Here is a 17329-nt window from a genome sequence, read left to right on the forward strand (position 1 = left end):
TAAGAATTAGACGTCCAGAGGCCGGGCACAGTGGCTCAGGCCTATAATCTCAACACTTTGGGAGGCCGAGGCAGGCAGATCACTTGAGGTCAGGAGTTTGAGACCAGCCTGACCAACATGGTGAAACCCTGTCTCTACTTTAAAAAATACAAAAATTAGCTGCGCGTGGTGGCATGCACCTGTAGTCCCAGCTACTTGGGAGGCTGAGGCAGGAGAATTGCTTGAATTCGGGAGGCAGGGGCTCCAGTGAGCCGAGATCACACCACTGCACTCCAGTCTGAGCAATAGACTGAGACTCCATCTCAAGGCAAAAAAAAAAAAGAGAGAGAGAGAATTAGAGGCCCAGGGCCACTCGGCTTTGGGAATGCTCAGAACTCCTCAACTTGCAACCGACTAAATCGTTTCTCCCTTTGTGGAGAAGCTGCTTCTTCTCTTCACCCTAGCCTGGGTCCTTTTGGGACTATAGTTGACTGAGCTCAGAGACCTTTTGGTTTTGTCAAACTTACCTTTCCCTCCTGTTCACCCACCGCAGTTAACACTTAATTTCCACCAAGCCACACCCACAAGCCCAGTGAATTTCCGTCTCCAAGCACAGTTGTCAAGAGGGCCCTCCAGCTCCTGGTGCTTGCTGGTCATCATGGCGTCTGAGAGGCAGCCACAGGGAGAGACTGATAACCTAGTGCCAGGGATGCGGCTTCCAGGCCTGTATCTGCCACTTCCATGAGGCGTCGGCCCCAGCAGTCACTCTTTCTGTGACATTTATCACAGAAGCAATGAAGCCTCATGTCATTCCATGTTTAATACCAGTCTCCCCCCCGTAGAAGGGAAGCCCCATGGGGACAGGGACCATGGCTGATTTGCTAAGAGCTCTCTCTTCAGTGCCTAGCACATGGAGGCGAACACTAAATATTCATTAAATGATGGCTCTCCCTTCTGAGCCTCAGTTTCCCCGTATATAAAATGAGGAGGATGAGCCGAGTGACCTCAGCCCCTCTCCGGCCCTAACCTGGTGTGACTCCAGGATTGAGAAGAAGCGACAGGCTCCTGCCTGGGCCTATTATTGTCATCAGCTTCAAGCCCTGCTGGAAGCAGAGGGAGGGGTATCAATAAATAATGAACACATTTAAAATTCATTATGAGATTATTTTCTGAGAACACGGAAAGAGCAGGGGCACAGAACGGGAAGGAAGCAGAAGAGATGAGCCCAGAAAGGGGAAGCCTGGGACATGAAGTGATATTAACAATGAACATGTGCACAGCCCTTTACAGTTTACCCCCGGACAGTTCCTCCCCCATCATTTCCTCCATTATCCTCCCAGCAGCCTGTGAGATCTGTATCTGTAGAGCAGGTATGATTATGGTCCCATCCTATAGCAGAGAAAATTGGGGCTCCCTTGGGACTCCCTTGACTGAGAACACGTAAGCTGGCAAGTGGCAGAGCCGAGATGGGAATCAAAGTCTCTGATTCTAAGCCAGCGCTCAGGCACCGGGCCAGCCACATGATGCTCACTGAGGAACACCCCTGCCCGGTGAAGAAGAAGATCACGAGGTCAGAGAGCCTGGGAGGGTGAGCTGCGGACGTTCCCCCAGGACGGCGTGTTCTCCCCACAGATGCTGAGTCGGCAAAGCCAAACTTGCCACCCACCCATCTCATTTACAGTAAATCCGGTGGGTTGCAGAAATGGGACCTGAAACTGCCTGAGGGCAGCAGGGTGGGGGGACAGTAGGGGGATGGGAAAGGGGCCAGCCTGCTGGGCCGTGGGAGGGGACCGTCAGGGGAAAGCCCTTCCCTCGTCTGGGGAAGGGAACTTCCGCTTCGGACCGAGGGCAGCAGGCTCCCGGCTCCTGGTCCCACTGCTGCTCAGCCCAGCGGCATCACAGGACGCCGGCTTCCCAGGTGAGGACGGGGCTTGGCACCTGGGGGAGGCTGGCAGGGCCAATATGGCGGAAAGTGGTGATTCCGTAAGTGTGAGCTTTGCGTCGCCTGCCTTGGAGCCAGCTGGGCTGTTTAACAGTGCAGGTCACTGGGCTTAATCCCAGACCTATGGGATCCAGCTCTCTGGGGTGAGCTGGGGAGTCTGCTGCTACCCAGGGCCCAGCGGATGGGCAGGCCGTCTAAAGTGGGAGCCTGGCACATAAGGGCTTTGGCATCACAGAGACTGGCTCTGCATCTTATGCGTTGGTCATCTTGGGCAAGTCACCTAACCTCTGTCAGCCCGCCCCTCTGTGGAGAACAGAACCTCTCAGGGCTGCTGTGCCCTATAGGAGATCAAGCTTGCAAAAGCTTAGTGCATGCCCTGGCTCAAAATGTATCAGTAAACCGGAGGCAGGAGTGGGATTAGAACCCAGTCGCTCCTGCCCAGCCCAACATTTCCCCAACACCTTGCTTATCTCCTTATACTCTGCCGAGAAAACTCAGCTTGACTCTTCCAAATAAATAAGGGGACGTGCAGGTAGAGTTACAATGAGTTCTCAGCTAGTACTGAGTGAGCGCAATGTTTGTGCAGTGGGGGAGTGGGATGTGGCACTGCATGGGGCGGGGGGACCTTATTTCTTCTAAGCATCTTCTCCTGTCATCCTTCCGGCAGCCCTGTCAGGTTGAAATCAGCGTTGCCAAGAGACTCAGAGAGGTTAAGGCACTTGCCTGAGGTTATGCAGCCGGTAGCAGATGGGGCTTTAAAGTCAAGTGGGCCTGACTCCACACTGGGGAAAGGGACTGCGGGGACCGAAGGAGATGGAAAGGTCAGAGCCTGGGGGGAAGACAGGAGAAACCAGGCTGGTAATGATCATGGGCTGGCACAGGCAGGAGGCAGTTAAACCAGGTGAGTTGTAAGCCCTAACCCAAGCCTGAAACTCGGTGGCATTTGAAATGGACTAGAATCAGCACTTTCCCACTTCCCCTGCCCCTGGCTTCCCCAAGAAGCCCAAGTCCCGTCAGTACCCTGCTCTCCACCCTTCCCCCCACCAGCTGGTCACAGCTCTCCACCCCTGGCTGCCTCCAACTGACAGAGCCCCTCCCTCTAAGCCCAGTCTCTCAAAGGGATTGTCTTTTTTTACTTCTCCAAACATCTTCCCTTTTGTTCAACTACTCAGGAATTCTTGGATGACAGTGATAATAATAAAATAGCTAATATTCATTAAGCATTTCCAACATGCCAGGATCTGCCGGAAGCTGTAACTCATGTCCTCTCACATACCCTATGAGGGATAGAGTAGCATTATCCCCACTTTATAGGAGGGTAAACTGTGACCAGAGAGGAGTGATTTCCCAAGTCCCTTAGCTAAGAAGCAGTAGAGACCTTACGTGAATGCTGAGTGTTGCTTTCCTTATGACACCCTAGGCTCCCACCACCAGGTGAATGTGTGCTGCCTAACAAGAGCCGCAAGCATCATGGTGGTAAAAAGCCACTTTCACTGAATACTGACCATGTGCCTACCACTACTCTTAGCGTGCCCCACGAGTTAGTCCTTTTATCAGGCTGCCTGGCCTCAAAGTTTATGTTTTAACCACCAGGTACAGTGACCTCTTAACATAACATTGAGTTTTAAGATCCAGTGGATGTGGGTTTGACTCCCAGCCACACAGGAGCTGTGTGACTTTTATCAACGTGCTTGCCCTCTCTGATCCCGTTTCCTTATCTGTAAAATGAGAAAGCAAGAGTGCATTCTCAGGGGCTGAGCATCAAATTACATGAGATAATGGCATGTAAACCAGCTGGCTCACAGCCTGGCCCATAAGTACCCAACTTATTAAAGTTATCAAACTGTAAAACCTTTAGAAGAGCAAGAGTGAGAGCTGATGCTTGTTCGGGGACAAGCAGGACCATGCCCCTGAGCCACCCTCTCTTCAGAGCATAGAGCCTGACAGAACCTAAAGCTGTCACCAGCAGACCCTGGCCACGCTCATCTTTACAGCTTCCTTTCCTTGGTGCACAGAGTCCGCCATAACTCAGGGCTTTGAGCAAGAAATTGATCAGGACCTGGCTGAGGGGCTGAGGCTGATTTGCCGAGCATAGGAGCCAAATATCAGCTGGCTTTTTCTGGTCCCAGGGGGCCCTCCACATGCCAGACTCTGAGGTTGGTACAGCCAGCATGAGGCAGAGAGGGCAGGGGTTTGGCCACAACCCTACTGTTAAATAATTTGCTGGGTGATTTGGGGTAGGTTTTCTGAGTTCTGATCCTCAGTTTCTTCATCTGCAAGATGGGAAATTCACCACAACCCACTTCCCCAGGGTGTTGTGAGGATCAGAGAACAGCAGCAGCAGCAGTAGCAGCCACAAGTCCCAGTGAGAGCTTGGGGCTCAGGGCTTTGTGACTCTTTCCCATCCGGGGTCTCGCCTGGGTCCCTTTGGCCGCTCTGGGAGGTGGGCAGAGACCACTTTGCTCCCCCATTTTAAGAAAGGATACAGTTCAGCCTCTGAGGAAAGGTTTCCCAGAGGAAGAAGGCTTTGACCCAAGCTTTGAATGATGAAAAATATTTGGATCTGGGCAAAGGTGGAATGGGCTGCCTCAAGAGGTAATGAGCTGCCCATCACTGAAATGATGCAAACCGTGGATGGAAGAGCCCTTGGCAGAGAGGTCATTTCCTCACACTCTGCTGAGAAAGTTCAGCTTGACTCTTCCAAGGAAAAAATGTGATGTGCAGCTAAAGTTGTGATTAATTCTTAGGACTGAGGGAACACAACGTGTGCGCAGCAGGGGAGTGCGATGAGGCACCACACGGGGACCTTGGCAGAGGCGTCATTGAGGAAACTTAAGAATAGGCTGACGGGTCCTCAGGAACGTAAACATGGAATTGCCATAAGCGGTAATTCCTCTTCTAGTTATAAACCCCAAAGAATTACAAACAGATACTCAAGTCCTGGTTCACAAATGTTCATAGCAGCACTCTTCACAGTAGCCAAAAGGTGGAAACTTCCCAAATGTCCACCAATGATGAGTGGATAAACAAATAGTCAAGCGAGATGGTGCACGCCTGTAATCCCAGCTACTCAGGAGGCTGAGGCAGGAGGATCGCTTGAGTTCCAGAGTTCGAGACCAGCCTGGGCAACACAGTGAGACCCCAACTCAAAAAAAACCAAAAATCCAAAAACCAAATTGTAGTCTAGTCGGTAAGTGGAAAGACACAGACTGTATTTTCCTCTGCTCTCACACCACGACAGTCAACCCAGAAGACTTCTGAGACCAAGTGTGGGGGTTTCTCCCCACACACCAGCAAGCAATCAAATCTGCTGGCTGTCTTTCCGCTCGGTTCTGATACTGTCTAGAAATAGCATCAGTCCCCACAGGCTGAGAGCTCGGTCCCACAAGACTGCTCCCCCTCAGACACCAGTTGCAAGTCCAAGCTCCCAGAACTTCTGACCAATCAGCTTCAAGTTGGGGTTCTCACACCCCTCCTTGGATTTGGTTTCTTTGCTAGTGTGCCCCACAGAACTCAGGGAAACACGGTTAGCAGTTTATTATAAAGAATGCTATAAAGGATGCAGATGAGGAGATGCCCAGGGTGAGGTATGAGGGAAGGGGCGTGCCACAGTCATGCCCAGGTCCCTGGGCACGCCACCCCCAAGGAACCTCCTCATGTTCAGCTATTTGGAAGTTCTCTAAACCTAGTTCTTTGGGATTTTTATGGAGGCTTTATTATGTAGGCATGATTGATTAAACCATTGACCATTGGTAATCAACTTAACCTTCAGCCCCACTCCCCTCCCCAGAGGTTGGGGGGTGGGGCTGAGGGTAGACCCTCTAAGCTTGCCTTGGTCTTCCTGGTGACCAGCTCCATCCTGAAGCTACCTAGGGCCTGCCAGCCATCAATCAATCATTAGCATACAGAAAGACATCACTTTGGAAATTTTACGGATTTTAGGAGTTCTCTGCCAGGAAAGAGGTAGAAGACCAAAAATATACTTTGCAATATCACATGTATCCACACAATGGAGTATTATTCAGCTATAAAAAGGAATGAAGTACTGATACATGCCACAACATGGATGAACCTTGAAAACATTACACTAAATGAAATAAGTCAGACACAAAAGGTCACATGTTGTATAATTCCATTTATATGAAATAATAGGAATAGGTAAATCCATAGGGACAGAAAGCAGATTCGTGGTTGTCAGGGGCTGGGGGAAAGAGGATTGAGAAGAAACTGCTTAACGGGCATAGAGTTTTATTTTGGGGTGATGAAAAGTCTTGGAACTAGGTGGAAGTGAGGATTACACAAGACTGTGAATATATTCAACACTACTAAAATGCTTGCTTTAAACTGGTTAATTTTATGTTGTAGGAATGTTGCCTCAATTAAAAATATATAGGCTAAGGGTTAAACTAGATGAACTTTAAGGCCACTCTGTCCTGAGATTTAATGGCATGGAACACAGGCCATGCTGACCTGTTTGAGACAGCCCACCAGCTTCTTCCTAGTTCTTTGGGATTAAAAAGGAGCCATCACTGCCCTCTTGCCAGAGTCACAGCTCTGAGAATATTCCACCAGCAGAAACAGCCTGGTATGCTGGCAGGGACATCGGCTTCATTCCTTCCTGTATGACTTTGAGCAAGTGACTTGGCCTCCCTGAGCCTCAGTGTCCTCTTTGGTGTAGGAATCACAGTAGATGCAGGGATGCTCTAAGCATGCTCTAAGCATGCAAGGTGGCCTCTCCATAAGCAGCGTCATACCCTGCATTCAGAAGCTCTAATGAATAAGAGCTTTGGGGGAATAAAACCCTCAAACTCACAGTAGCCTAGTTGCCTCTCCAGTTGCTTCCTGTCACTTGAACCTTCGCTCCCCTCTGCCATACTGGCCTCCTGATGATCCTCAACATCCCAACCTCTGTCCTACTTCTGGGCCATCTCCATACTTTTCTGTCCTCCTGGAACATTCTTGCCCCCACTTTTCTGGACCTTCAGGTCTCAGCCTAACCATCAGTTCCAAGAGTGGCTTCCCCTTGGAGAAGACTTTCCTGGTGGGAGGACTTTCCTCACAAAATCCATCACCTCCCACCTCCAGCCCAGTTACTCCGCCTCCCAGCATCCTTCCCTTTCTTTCAGAGCACCAATCACAGTCTATCGCTATTTCTATTTACTTGTATGCTGACCTGTTTATATCTACCTGTTTGTATCTGTCCCCACTAGGGGCACAAGACCATGAGGGCAGGGACCGTATCTGTCTTGTTCTTCACTGAATCCCCACCACCTTCACAGGGTCTGTTAGATAGGGGACAATCAGTGAACATGTGGATGGAGGAATGGATGGATGGAGGGACAGACGGAGGAATAGAGGGATGGATGGATGAATGAATAGATGGATAGATGGACAGAGGGATGGAGGAATGCAGGGGCAGAAGGATGGATGGATGGATGGACAGAGGGATGCAGGGATGGAAGGATGGAGGGATGGATGGATGGACAGCGGGATGGAGGGAGGGATGGATGGATGGTTGGATGGATGAATGGACAGATGGATGCAGGGATGGAGGGATAGAGAGATGGATGGATGGATGGATGGATGGATGGATGGATGGATGGATGGATGGATGGATGGAAGGATGGATGATAGGATCACCATGGTGGTAGCCTCTCACATTGTGTTCTCCTCCACAGGAGACATCTGACACAGTATGATGATGAAGATCCTGTGGGGCAGCATCCCAGTACTGATGTTGCTCCTGCTCCTGGGTCTGCTCGATGTCTCCTGGGCCCAGGGCAGCTGCACCGGGCCCCCAGCCATCCCTGGCACTCCGGGTATCCCTGGGACACCTGGCTCCGATGGCCAACCTGGGACCCCAGGGATAAAAGGAGAGAAAGGTACCATGGGATTTAGAGGCACATTGGTAATACTGACCAAGTTTCCCGTCTTCTGCCTCCCAAGTCACAGTTGCCTGCCTTTGAGACTGCAGAAGCACTGGCAAATCCAACAGCTTGCTTAACCCTTGCAGTAACTTTGCAAGGAGGGAATTCTGATTCCCATTTTACAGACAGGAAAGCAAGCATTTAGAAAGGCTACTGACTTACTCAAGGTAGCCCAGTAAATGTTGAGGCTAAGACCAGACCACAGGTCTCTTGCATTAAATTCAGGTGGAGAGAGAGTGCCGCTGCGGCCACAGAGTTCTGTGTTTAAACTTACCTCCTGGGCAAGTGACTTCTCCTCTCTGAATTGCTACTTCCTCACCTGTAAGATGGGGGCAATTATACTTTTGTGGGGTTGTCATGGGGTTCAGATGAGACTCCCCACTGTGAAAATCCCTCTGTAAAATTTGGCTTATTCATTCATTTAACTCATGGTTATAGAGCAACCCTCTGTGCCAGTCACTCTCCTCACTTAATCTCATGTAATCCTCACAATCCCACAAAATACCTTCATCCCCATTTGACAGATGAGGAGGCTGAGCCTCAGGAAATGTGACTCAGTCAAGGTGACACCACTACTAATGGCAGATGTGACACATGAAGCACATCTCTCTGTCCCCAGATCCCATCTTCTCAGGCCCTATTCTCTGCCACCCTACAGGAAAATCGGTTTTATCTTGTGTTGTGCCAAACCAAGGGGTAGTGGCTGCTTGGGGGTGGAGTGAGAAGGAGTCTAAAGTCCATTTCCAGGAGCAGCAAGAGTGAAAGTCATGGTTGGTTAGGGATGTCTGCCAGGGGTGAGGGATAGAGGGGGACAGCACTCATTATCCCTGCTCTAGCCTGAACAAGGACCCCCACACAAACTGAGGAGGAGGGCTGGCCTAGCACCTTCCTTAGCAAGGAGCCGTTCTCTTCCCCACGGGCAGCAGCTCCCATGAATATCAAGCAAATCACAGGCTCAGGAAGCTGGGCTGGAGGGAGACCCAGAGCCCCTGTCTGACACTGCCTCCTTTGTTTTACAGATGGGAGGCTGAGGCTGAGAGAGAGGCGGGGTCCTGCCCAACGTCCCAGCACAGGCCTCCTTTTGGTCTCAATGATCTCATTTCTTTGGTCTCTGCTTTTCCAGGGCTTCCAGGGCTGGCTGGAGACCATGGTGAGTTCGGAGAGAAGGGAGACCCAGGGATTCCTGGGAATCCAGGAAAAGTCGGCCCCAAGGGCCCCATGGGCCCTAAAGGCGGCCCAGGAGCCCCTGGAGCCCCAGGCCCCAAAGGTGAATCGGGAGACTACAAGGCCACCCAGAAAATCGCCTTCTCTGCCACAAGAACCATCAATACCCCCCTGCGCCGGGACCAGACCATCCGCTTCGACCACGTGATCACCAACATGAACAACAATTACGAGCCCCGCAGTGGCAAGTTCACCTGCAGGGTGCCCGGCCTCTACTACTTCACCTACCACGCCAGCTCTCGAGGGAACCTGTGTGTGAAGCTCATGCGTGGCCGGGAGCGCCCACAGAAGGTGGTCACCTTCTGCGACTACGCCTACAACACCTTCCAGGTCACCACCGGTGGCATGGTCCTCAAGCTGGAGCAGGGGGAGAACGTCTTCCTGCAGGCCACCGACAAGAACTCACTACTGGGCATGGAGGGTGCCAACAGCATCTTCTCCGGGTTCCTGCTCTTTCCAGATGTAGAGGCCTGACCTGTGGGCTGCTTCACACCCACCCCGGCTCCCCCTTCCAGCAACGCTCACTCTACCCCCAACACCACCCCTTGCCCAGCCAATGCACACAGTGGGGCTTGGTGAATGTTGCTGAGTGAATGAGTAAATAAACTCTTCATGGCCAAGGGACAGTGGTGTAATTCAACTCTGTGTCCAAGCACCTGGCACACCAGAAATGCCATGCTCAGAAGTGTTGGTTACATGAATGAATGAACCATGAATGAATGAAGTCTCTGTCCACGAGCTGCTCTGTGCCAGCCACAGAGTGGGAGGCGGGGGTCCAACACCAACTATGCTCCCAGCAGTAGCCTACACCTTTTCCTGATTCTCTCATTAATCCTCACACACCTCCTGGGAGAGACAGCGCATCATGCCCAGCTTACAGAAGAGCAAACTGAGGATCAGAAGGGATGAAGGGATTGTCCACAATCTCACAACAGGGCTGGGATTCAAGGGCAGGCCTGCCCACTGATGGCCTGAGACCTTTTTTAAAGGCAACATGTCTAGGCCAGCACCTAGAGGGGCTCTGTGCTTGTCCCTTCCCCTTACCCCCACCAACGATCAAGGGGTCCTCCTCCAAGGCTTTAACTGACCTTGGAGTAGGAATCTTTCCCTTTTTATTCTCCCCACATGCCCTTCCTTCCAGTGTCTTCCCAGCCTAGCACAAGCTCAGTCATCCAGTTAGAGCAAATGACACTCCCCTGCTCAAAAACCTTCAGTGGCTCCCCACTGCCCACCAGATACAGTCCCAGCCCATGAACCTGGCCTTCCAGCCTCACACTACTGGGCCTTTCTGTCTTCTAAACAAGCCCACCTCAGCGCCCTTCCTCACCCTGTTCCCCTGCCTAGAAGCCTTCCACTCTGCCCATCTACCCATCCTCATTCAAGCCACACCTCCTCCCTGAAGCAGGAACACCCTAGCTCTCGCACGCTCACTCTTCTGGCCTGCTCTAACCCAGGAGCATGCACAGCCAGCATCTGGCTCCTCACCCTGTCTCCCCAGCTAGGCTGTAGCTCCGCACCCTGCTCATCTCTGAGCCAGCACAGAGCCCATGATGGACAGCAGCCACTCAGTAAAGATTCACTGCCTGATTGACTGAGACCACAGGACTAGGACTCCAGAGTCCCGCCCAGCTCTGCATCTGCTCTCCTCAGCCTCTCCTACTAGCCCCACCATCAAGACCCTCAACCAACCCTAACCTGAGATGGGAGGAACTTAAGATATTCCCACCTGTGACACCAATCCAGCCTCCTATTTGGCTGGCCCATCTCTCAGGACTCCATTCACTGGGTGCAGCTTCTGCTCTATCTCCTGGACCTGGAGCCTGGCCTTGATGACCTGCCCTAACCCCAGACTGTCCAACCGAGAACTAGAATCTTTTCTCCGGAACCCGCCCCTCCTTCCGACGCCCAAACCCTTCAAGGCAAAACGCCCGGCCCTTGAACGCAAAAACAAAAAGTAAGAAAAGAAAGGGCAAAACAAAAATGAAATAAAACGGAACCAAGGCCTTGTGCACATCAGCTCATTTAATCTCCAACCACAACCCCTAGGAGGAACACAGTATCATCCTCATGTGGCTACATGACAAAAAATATAAAACTCAGAGAGGACAAGCAATTTGCCCAGCGTCACACAGCTGACAGCTACACAGCCAGTTTTGGAGCCTGCTTCTGTTTGCCTCAAAGCTCATCACCTCCTTGCCACCCACATCTGTTGAAACCCCTTCTGCAGCAACTCCCCTCTGCAGCCCCATGACCTCTCACCTGAACCCATCTGACCTCAAGAGTTCACATTCTCCAACCTCTGCAGTTGGGTCCATCCATGCTAGACTACACCGCACCCAGAGGCAGAGCTGGCTGCTGGTGTCGAGCATGCGCAGAGCACCCCATCCTGCTGCACAGACCCAGGCAGAGCCAGGCTTGTCTGAGAAGTCAGAGCTCCATGCTCCTGCCTGCTTGTCTCAGGAGCTGCCGTCAGGCCGCCTGGCTCTTTGCAGGACCAACCCTCCTCTGACCCCTGACCTGTAAACGCTGACCCTGCTCCCTGTCCTCCACCAGACCCCCAAGTCAGGACACTCACAACAGTGCCCTTGTTGGGCCCTCCCGGGAGCTTCCAAACCTGCCAGAAATCCAGGCTCTGACTGTGTGTCTAGCCATGGCCATCACAATCCAAGAGCCCTTGGTCTACACAGACGTGCATGCATCTCGACTCTTCACATTTATTTATTTATATTTATTTTTGAGACAGGGTCTTGCTCTATTGCCCAGGATGCAGTGCAGTGGCATGATCATGGCTCACTGCAGCCTCGATCTCCACAGCCCAAGCAATCCTCCCACTTCAGCCTCTCAAGTAGCTAGGACTACAGGTGTGCACCACCACACCCAGCTAATTTTTGCATTTTTTTTTTTGTAGAAATGGGGTTTCACCATCTTGCCCAGGTTGGCCTCGAACTCCTGGGCTCGAGCAATCTACCCGCCTCAGCCTCCCAAGGTGCTGGGATTATGGATGTGAGCCACTGCGCTCAGCCTTCACCTTTATCGTGGCTCTTTTCCAACCGGTCGGGATAGGGTTGCCCCTACAGCTCTCTGGACAGATGGGTGAGGTTTCATTACAAGAACCTGGACCAAGAACAGCGTGGGAACCCAGAAGTGATCTGAGACGAGTCCTGGTAGCTCATCCATTTTATCACTGCCCAGACACCTTCCTTGTCCCCTTGGTCCCCTTCTCAAAGGGAGTGGGACTCAAATCTTCTGCCTGGACTAGCAGTTGGGCACGGAAAGGAAGGGAAGTGGTTCTCCTCAAGCTTATGACCCTTGACCCTCATGCACCCCCTTGATCCCGACCCCCATTCCTCAACACGCCAGAGCCCTTTGACTTGCGAGTGACAGAAACCCCTTCAAACCAACTTAGGAGAAAAAAGGGAGTAATAAGAAGAACCCAGAAGCAGGCGGTTGCTCAGTCTCAGTGGACACAGGGTTGAGACCTGGGTGCCCCCAGACCTGGACTGTAATCTTGCTCTGAGATCTCTATTCTCTGCATCTCTTACTACAGAACTGCCCTCTCAACTGTGAAGGCAAGTGGATGCCCCCAAATGACTTCTGGACCCCCAAGTTAGCCCGTCTTTCATGGAAGTGACACAGAGTCTAACATCTCCACTCCCCAGTTCCCAGGAGATGCAATTGCCCCTGTTTAGAATCAGGATACTCCTAGCCCAATCAGCTGAGGAGTAGATAATTCTAATCCGGTACTTCTCAAACTTCAGCAAGCATCACAGTCACAAGAAGGGCTTACTAGAATTTGCATTTTCTAACAGTTCCCATAGGGTGCTGCTGCTTCTGGATTTGTTTGTTTGTTTTTTTAAATAGAGATGGGGTCTTGCCATATTGCCCAAGCTGGTCTCAAACTCCTGGGCTCAAGTATTCCTCCTGCCTCAGTCTCCCAAAGTGCTGAGATTACAGGCATGAACCACCTCGCCCCGCCTGTTGCTTCTGTTTTGGAGACCATCTGTTGAGAAGCACTGCCCTCATTATATTGCTCCCATTCTGTAGATAAGAATATTGAGACTCAGGGAGAGATGTTATTTGCCCATGTCACGCAGAGGATCTGGGATTTCGATCCGGGTCTATTTAATCCATGTGTTGAAGGCCTGTGCACTGTGGCCAGACTACAGGCAACCCCTCCTTTGTTTCAGGCTTTGTTCTTTATAAGTCTCACCTCGTTTAATCCACGGTGGGCAGGTACTATTGCTATGCCCATTTCACAGATATGGAAACTGAGGTACAGGGAGCCCAATGGGTGGAGGCAGTTCTCAGCACAGCGTTGGCAGGCCCTGTTAAATATGTCACCTTCTGACTACAGTGCTGAGTCTTAGCTTCTTCACCCGCTGTTGATCCTGACAAACACGCCCCTCCCAGTGACACACAATGCTTTGAGTCAGTTAAGAGAGGAAAGGAGAGGAAAGGGCAAAGAAGCAGGAAGGTGGGGGCTTAATAAGCAGTGGTAACCACAGCTCACACCATGTACGGCTCTATGTACTTCAGGTTAACCTGTGTAACCTTTACAATCATGTTTCCCTTTTACAGATGAGAACATGGAGGCAGAGCGGTTCAATGACTTTCCCAGAATTCTGCAATCAGTTAAGTAACAAAACCAGGTTCAACGCCCAGCAAGTCAGTTCTGGAGCTGCTGCTCTATCACTGCAGACAGGAGGATCCCCAAAGGGTGGTGCAGGTGGCAGTTGAGGGCACTGGCTCTTGACTTAGACCTGAGTTCAAACCCTGCCTGGGTTTCTTACTAGCTGTGTGGCTTCCGTCAAGTGACTGCCCTGCTCTCCTGTTTAACCCCCATACAAATAAACAATGCACCTGTGATGTCCTGGCACAGATCCTTGATCCTTTTCTTGGATTAAACCCCTAGAAGTGGACTCCCCGGGTGAAAGGATATGCACCATTGAAGGCTTTGAAATGTGTTTCCAAATGGAGGGATGGGCTGTCAAGGCTGAACATGTCAGGCCTGTTCCAGGCTTGCTGCCACCAGAGGGGAGCAGACACCAAGACAAGGACTGCCTGGAAAAGGAATGGGTGGTTACGCGGGACCGTGGAAACTCCTCCCTGCTCTCTTCTCCCCCAGGCCTTCCCACTCTCTGGGTGGGCTATGAACTTCCAGGGTGGTGCTGAGGTCAGGTTTGAAGACCCAGGTTCCTTCTAAACTGGTGTCCTCAAAGTGGCCCAGCATCAGCATTGCCTGGAAACTTGTCAGAAATGCAAATTCTCTGGCCCCATCTCAGTCTGACTGAATCAGAAAATTGGAGGGAGGAGCCCAGCAGTCACCTGCCCAGGTGATTTTGATGCAGCCAAGCTTGAGAATCACTGCTCTAGACCAGGGGTTGCCTCCTTTTTCTGTAAGCAACCAGGAAATATTTTAGGCCTTGCAGGCCATATGGCATCTATTGCAAGTACTCAGCCCTCTTTTTGTAACATGAAAACAGCCATGAGCAATATATAAATAAGTGAGCATGGCTACGTTCCAATAAATCTTTATGAACAGTAAAATTTGAATTTTACATAATATTCACGTGTCACAAAATATTTTCCTTTTGTTTTTTTTCAACCATTTAAAAATGTAAAAACCGTTCTTAGCTAGCAGGCTGCACCCAACAGGCTGTGGGCCGGATTTAGCCTGTGGGTTATAGTTTGCCAACCTGCTCTAGACCCAAATATGGCTCTAACCTTGGAAAAGAGGAGCAGGAAGTTGAGCCCAGCACTGCCTGACTCCCAAGCCAGTGCTCCTTCCTGTAAGTTCGTCTGCCAGATCCCAACCTTGGGACATTGGCAGAAAAACTCTCTGGGTCTCACTGCCTTTTACAGTAAAATGAGCATTGCAATCTCTGTGTAATCGGAGGCACTGGGTCTCCAATTTTACTGGGCAATGAGATCCCCTGGAAACTTGCTAGCATGCAGTCACCATCCCAGAGGTGCTGATGGTTCTGATTCCATCAGATTAGACAAGATCTGGAGGGGCCTGGGAATCTGCACTTCTCTCAAATACGCTGCATTGATTTCAAGGTGGCCCTCCACCTCCAGCCAGGGGCTGGGCTAATGAACATGAAAGCTTGAATAGCAGTAGATGCAGCTTCCTCCTCCAGGAATCCGGTGGCTATATGGGGAGAGAAAATGGGAAGAAGACTTTTTGTCTGTCAGCACCTACACAAGATGAGAAATGCAGTGAAGAAGAAAAGCCCAGGGGGCTCTGAGAGGCTGGGTTCAAATCTCACCTCTACCACTTACAAGCTGTGTGTTCTCAAGCTAATTACTTAACCTCTCTGGGTCACAGTTTCTTCACATGGGGGCAATAATCAGACCTACTCCAGAAAGTTGATGAGGATTAAATGGGATCCTGTGTGCAAAGCCCCTGGCACGCAGCAAGTTCCCCACAAGTAGTAGCTGTCGTTATGGTGATGGGTGCTATGGTGGTGCAAGGGTTCCCCAAATTTTCATGTACACAGAAATCACCTGGGGTCTTGTCAAAATGCAGATGCGAATTCAGTAGGTCTGGGATAGAGGCCTGAGAATTTGCTTTTCTAATAAGTTGCTGGGAGACATTGATGCTGCTGAGCTGGGACCGCAGTTTAGGTAGCCAGGGTTAGGACCGGTGGTTCAGCATTTTGATTTGCTATGAAGGTGAATTCTGTCACCCACAGGCACTGGTTAGCCTAGGGGCTGGTAGACAGCAAGTGCTCTGTAATTAACATGTTACCGGTATTGTTGCTATTGTGCTCATTGTGATGATGTTCTGACGGTGAGGATGCGGGAGTTCAAGGTCAGGCAGAGGAAAGGACAAAGGGTGGATCATCCATTTCCCCAACGCTGAGCATTGTGGTCTCCCTCCTGTTTCTCCTCCATGCCCTCGACTTTCTAGTCTCCTGCTGACAATGGGGCACCAGGTGCCCTGCCTTAAACCACCCCCCTACCCAACACACACACACAAAAACATGCCATCCTTTCAGAGCAAGCTGCAAGCTGCACTGATTTTTGTGCATAGCCAGGAGGCATTCTCATAGACAACCCTGTTGACCAGATGCAGGAGAAAAGGGGTGTTTGTTCGAGAAAACCGGCAGCCCACCCAGGGAGGGACACCCGCAGCAAGGGGACCTGGCAGAGCAGGAGGCACCCTGGATGGGAAGTAAAGAGCTCCCAGTTTTAGGCTGGTCTCGGGACCTGACTTACTGTGCAACTTCAGACAAGTTGCCACCCCTCTCTAAGCCTCGGACTATCCCACAGAAAGAAGGGTTTGCATCAGACTCACCAGGGGAGCTTGTGATAATCTCGAGCCCACCCCAAGCCTATTGATTAGGAACTGGGGAAGCTTGGTGATGCCCTCAAGAAAAGGGCAATGAATGATGACAAGGTCACCGACCAGTGAGAAAGCAGTAACCCAGTCTCTCGATTACACCCCACTTACCCAGAATCCTCAGCTACGCAGAACAAAGGAGGCCGAAACTGACATCTCACAGCCCACAGAGCCTGGAAGATTCATGTTTATCAAATGAATGCATGAAAGCATGGCTATATTAGTTAATTAATTAATTGACAGATCGACTCCAGAGAGTATAGGGCCTGGAGACAGATATACATAATATATGCTCAGTGAATAGCTGCCAAACAGAATGAAGAAAGGCAAGATGGAAGGGCTGTCAAAATTATGTCCTGCCTGGAAAGATAGGGCCTATAATAATAATGTTTCCTAAGCCCTTGGGATAATTTCCAGGGGAAGGTTTGGCATCTGGAAGGAAAGGAAAGCAGGCAGGGAGAAGCCAAACTGAGCCTCATGTGTGCCCGTTGTACAAACATTAGCCCATGTCATCCTCACAGCAGCCCCTGATGTGGGCGTCACTACCACTGTTCAGAGGCAAGGACCCAATGGACAACTGAGGCCCGAGAACCTCCAGAGAGACCCACCAGGGCTCAGAGAGTGTGCAGGGCTTTAGGGACCACATGTTCTTTCTTTTTTTCTCTCTCTCTCTCTCTCCCTCTCTCTCTCTCTCCCCCCTCCCACCCCTCTCTCTCTCTCTCTTTTTTTTTTGAGACAGAGTCTCACTGTGACTCCCAGACTGGACTACAGTGGTGCGATCTTGGCTCACTGCAACCTCCACCTCCCAGGCTCAAGCAATTCACCTGCCTCAGCCTTCCAAGTCGCTGGGATTACAGGCACACACCATCACACCTGGCTAACTTGTATTTTTAGTAGAGACGGGGTTTCACC

The 17329-nt window shown here is 51.0% G+C and overlaps 1 protein-coding gene across 1 annotated transcript; it reads left to right on the forward strand.

Moving 5' to 3' along the window:
* Nucleotides 1-1576: 1576 nt before the first annotated feature.
* On the forward strand, nt 1577-9796 carry C1QB (complement component 1, q subcomponent, B chain). The gene is made up of 3 exons (XM_011966579.1): nt 1577-1897; nt 7600-7803; nt 8972-9796. Exons 2-3 carry the CDS (start codon nt 7617-7619, stop codon nt 9544-9546), a joined length of 762 nt encoding a protein of 253 aa, XP_011821969.1. The 5' UTR covers nt 1577-1897; nt 7600-7616; the 3' UTR covers nt 9547-9796.
* The last annotated feature ends 7533 nt before the right edge of the window (nt 9797-17329 follow it).

Source organism: Mandrillus leucophaeus, unplaced genomic scaffold, assembly GCF_000951045.1.
Source record: "Mandrillus leucophaeus isolate KB7577 unplaced genomic scaffold, Mleu.le_1.0 Scaffold765, whole genome shotgun sequence".
Taxonomy (NCBI): domain Eukaryota; kingdom Metazoa; phylum Chordata; class Mammalia; order Primates; family Cercopithecidae; genus Mandrillus; species Mandrillus leucophaeus.

Bases quoted from the DNA above. Each gene is read 5' to 3' on its own strand.
- C1QB (XM_011966579.1), top strand. From the start codon at position 7,617: ATGATGATGAAGATCCTGTGGGGCAGCATCCCAGTACTGATGTTGCTC. The intron at 7,804-8,971 runs GTACCATGGGAT...CTGCTTTTCCAG, and splicing joins AGGGATAAAAGGAGAGAAAG to GGCTTCCAGGGCTGGCTGGA.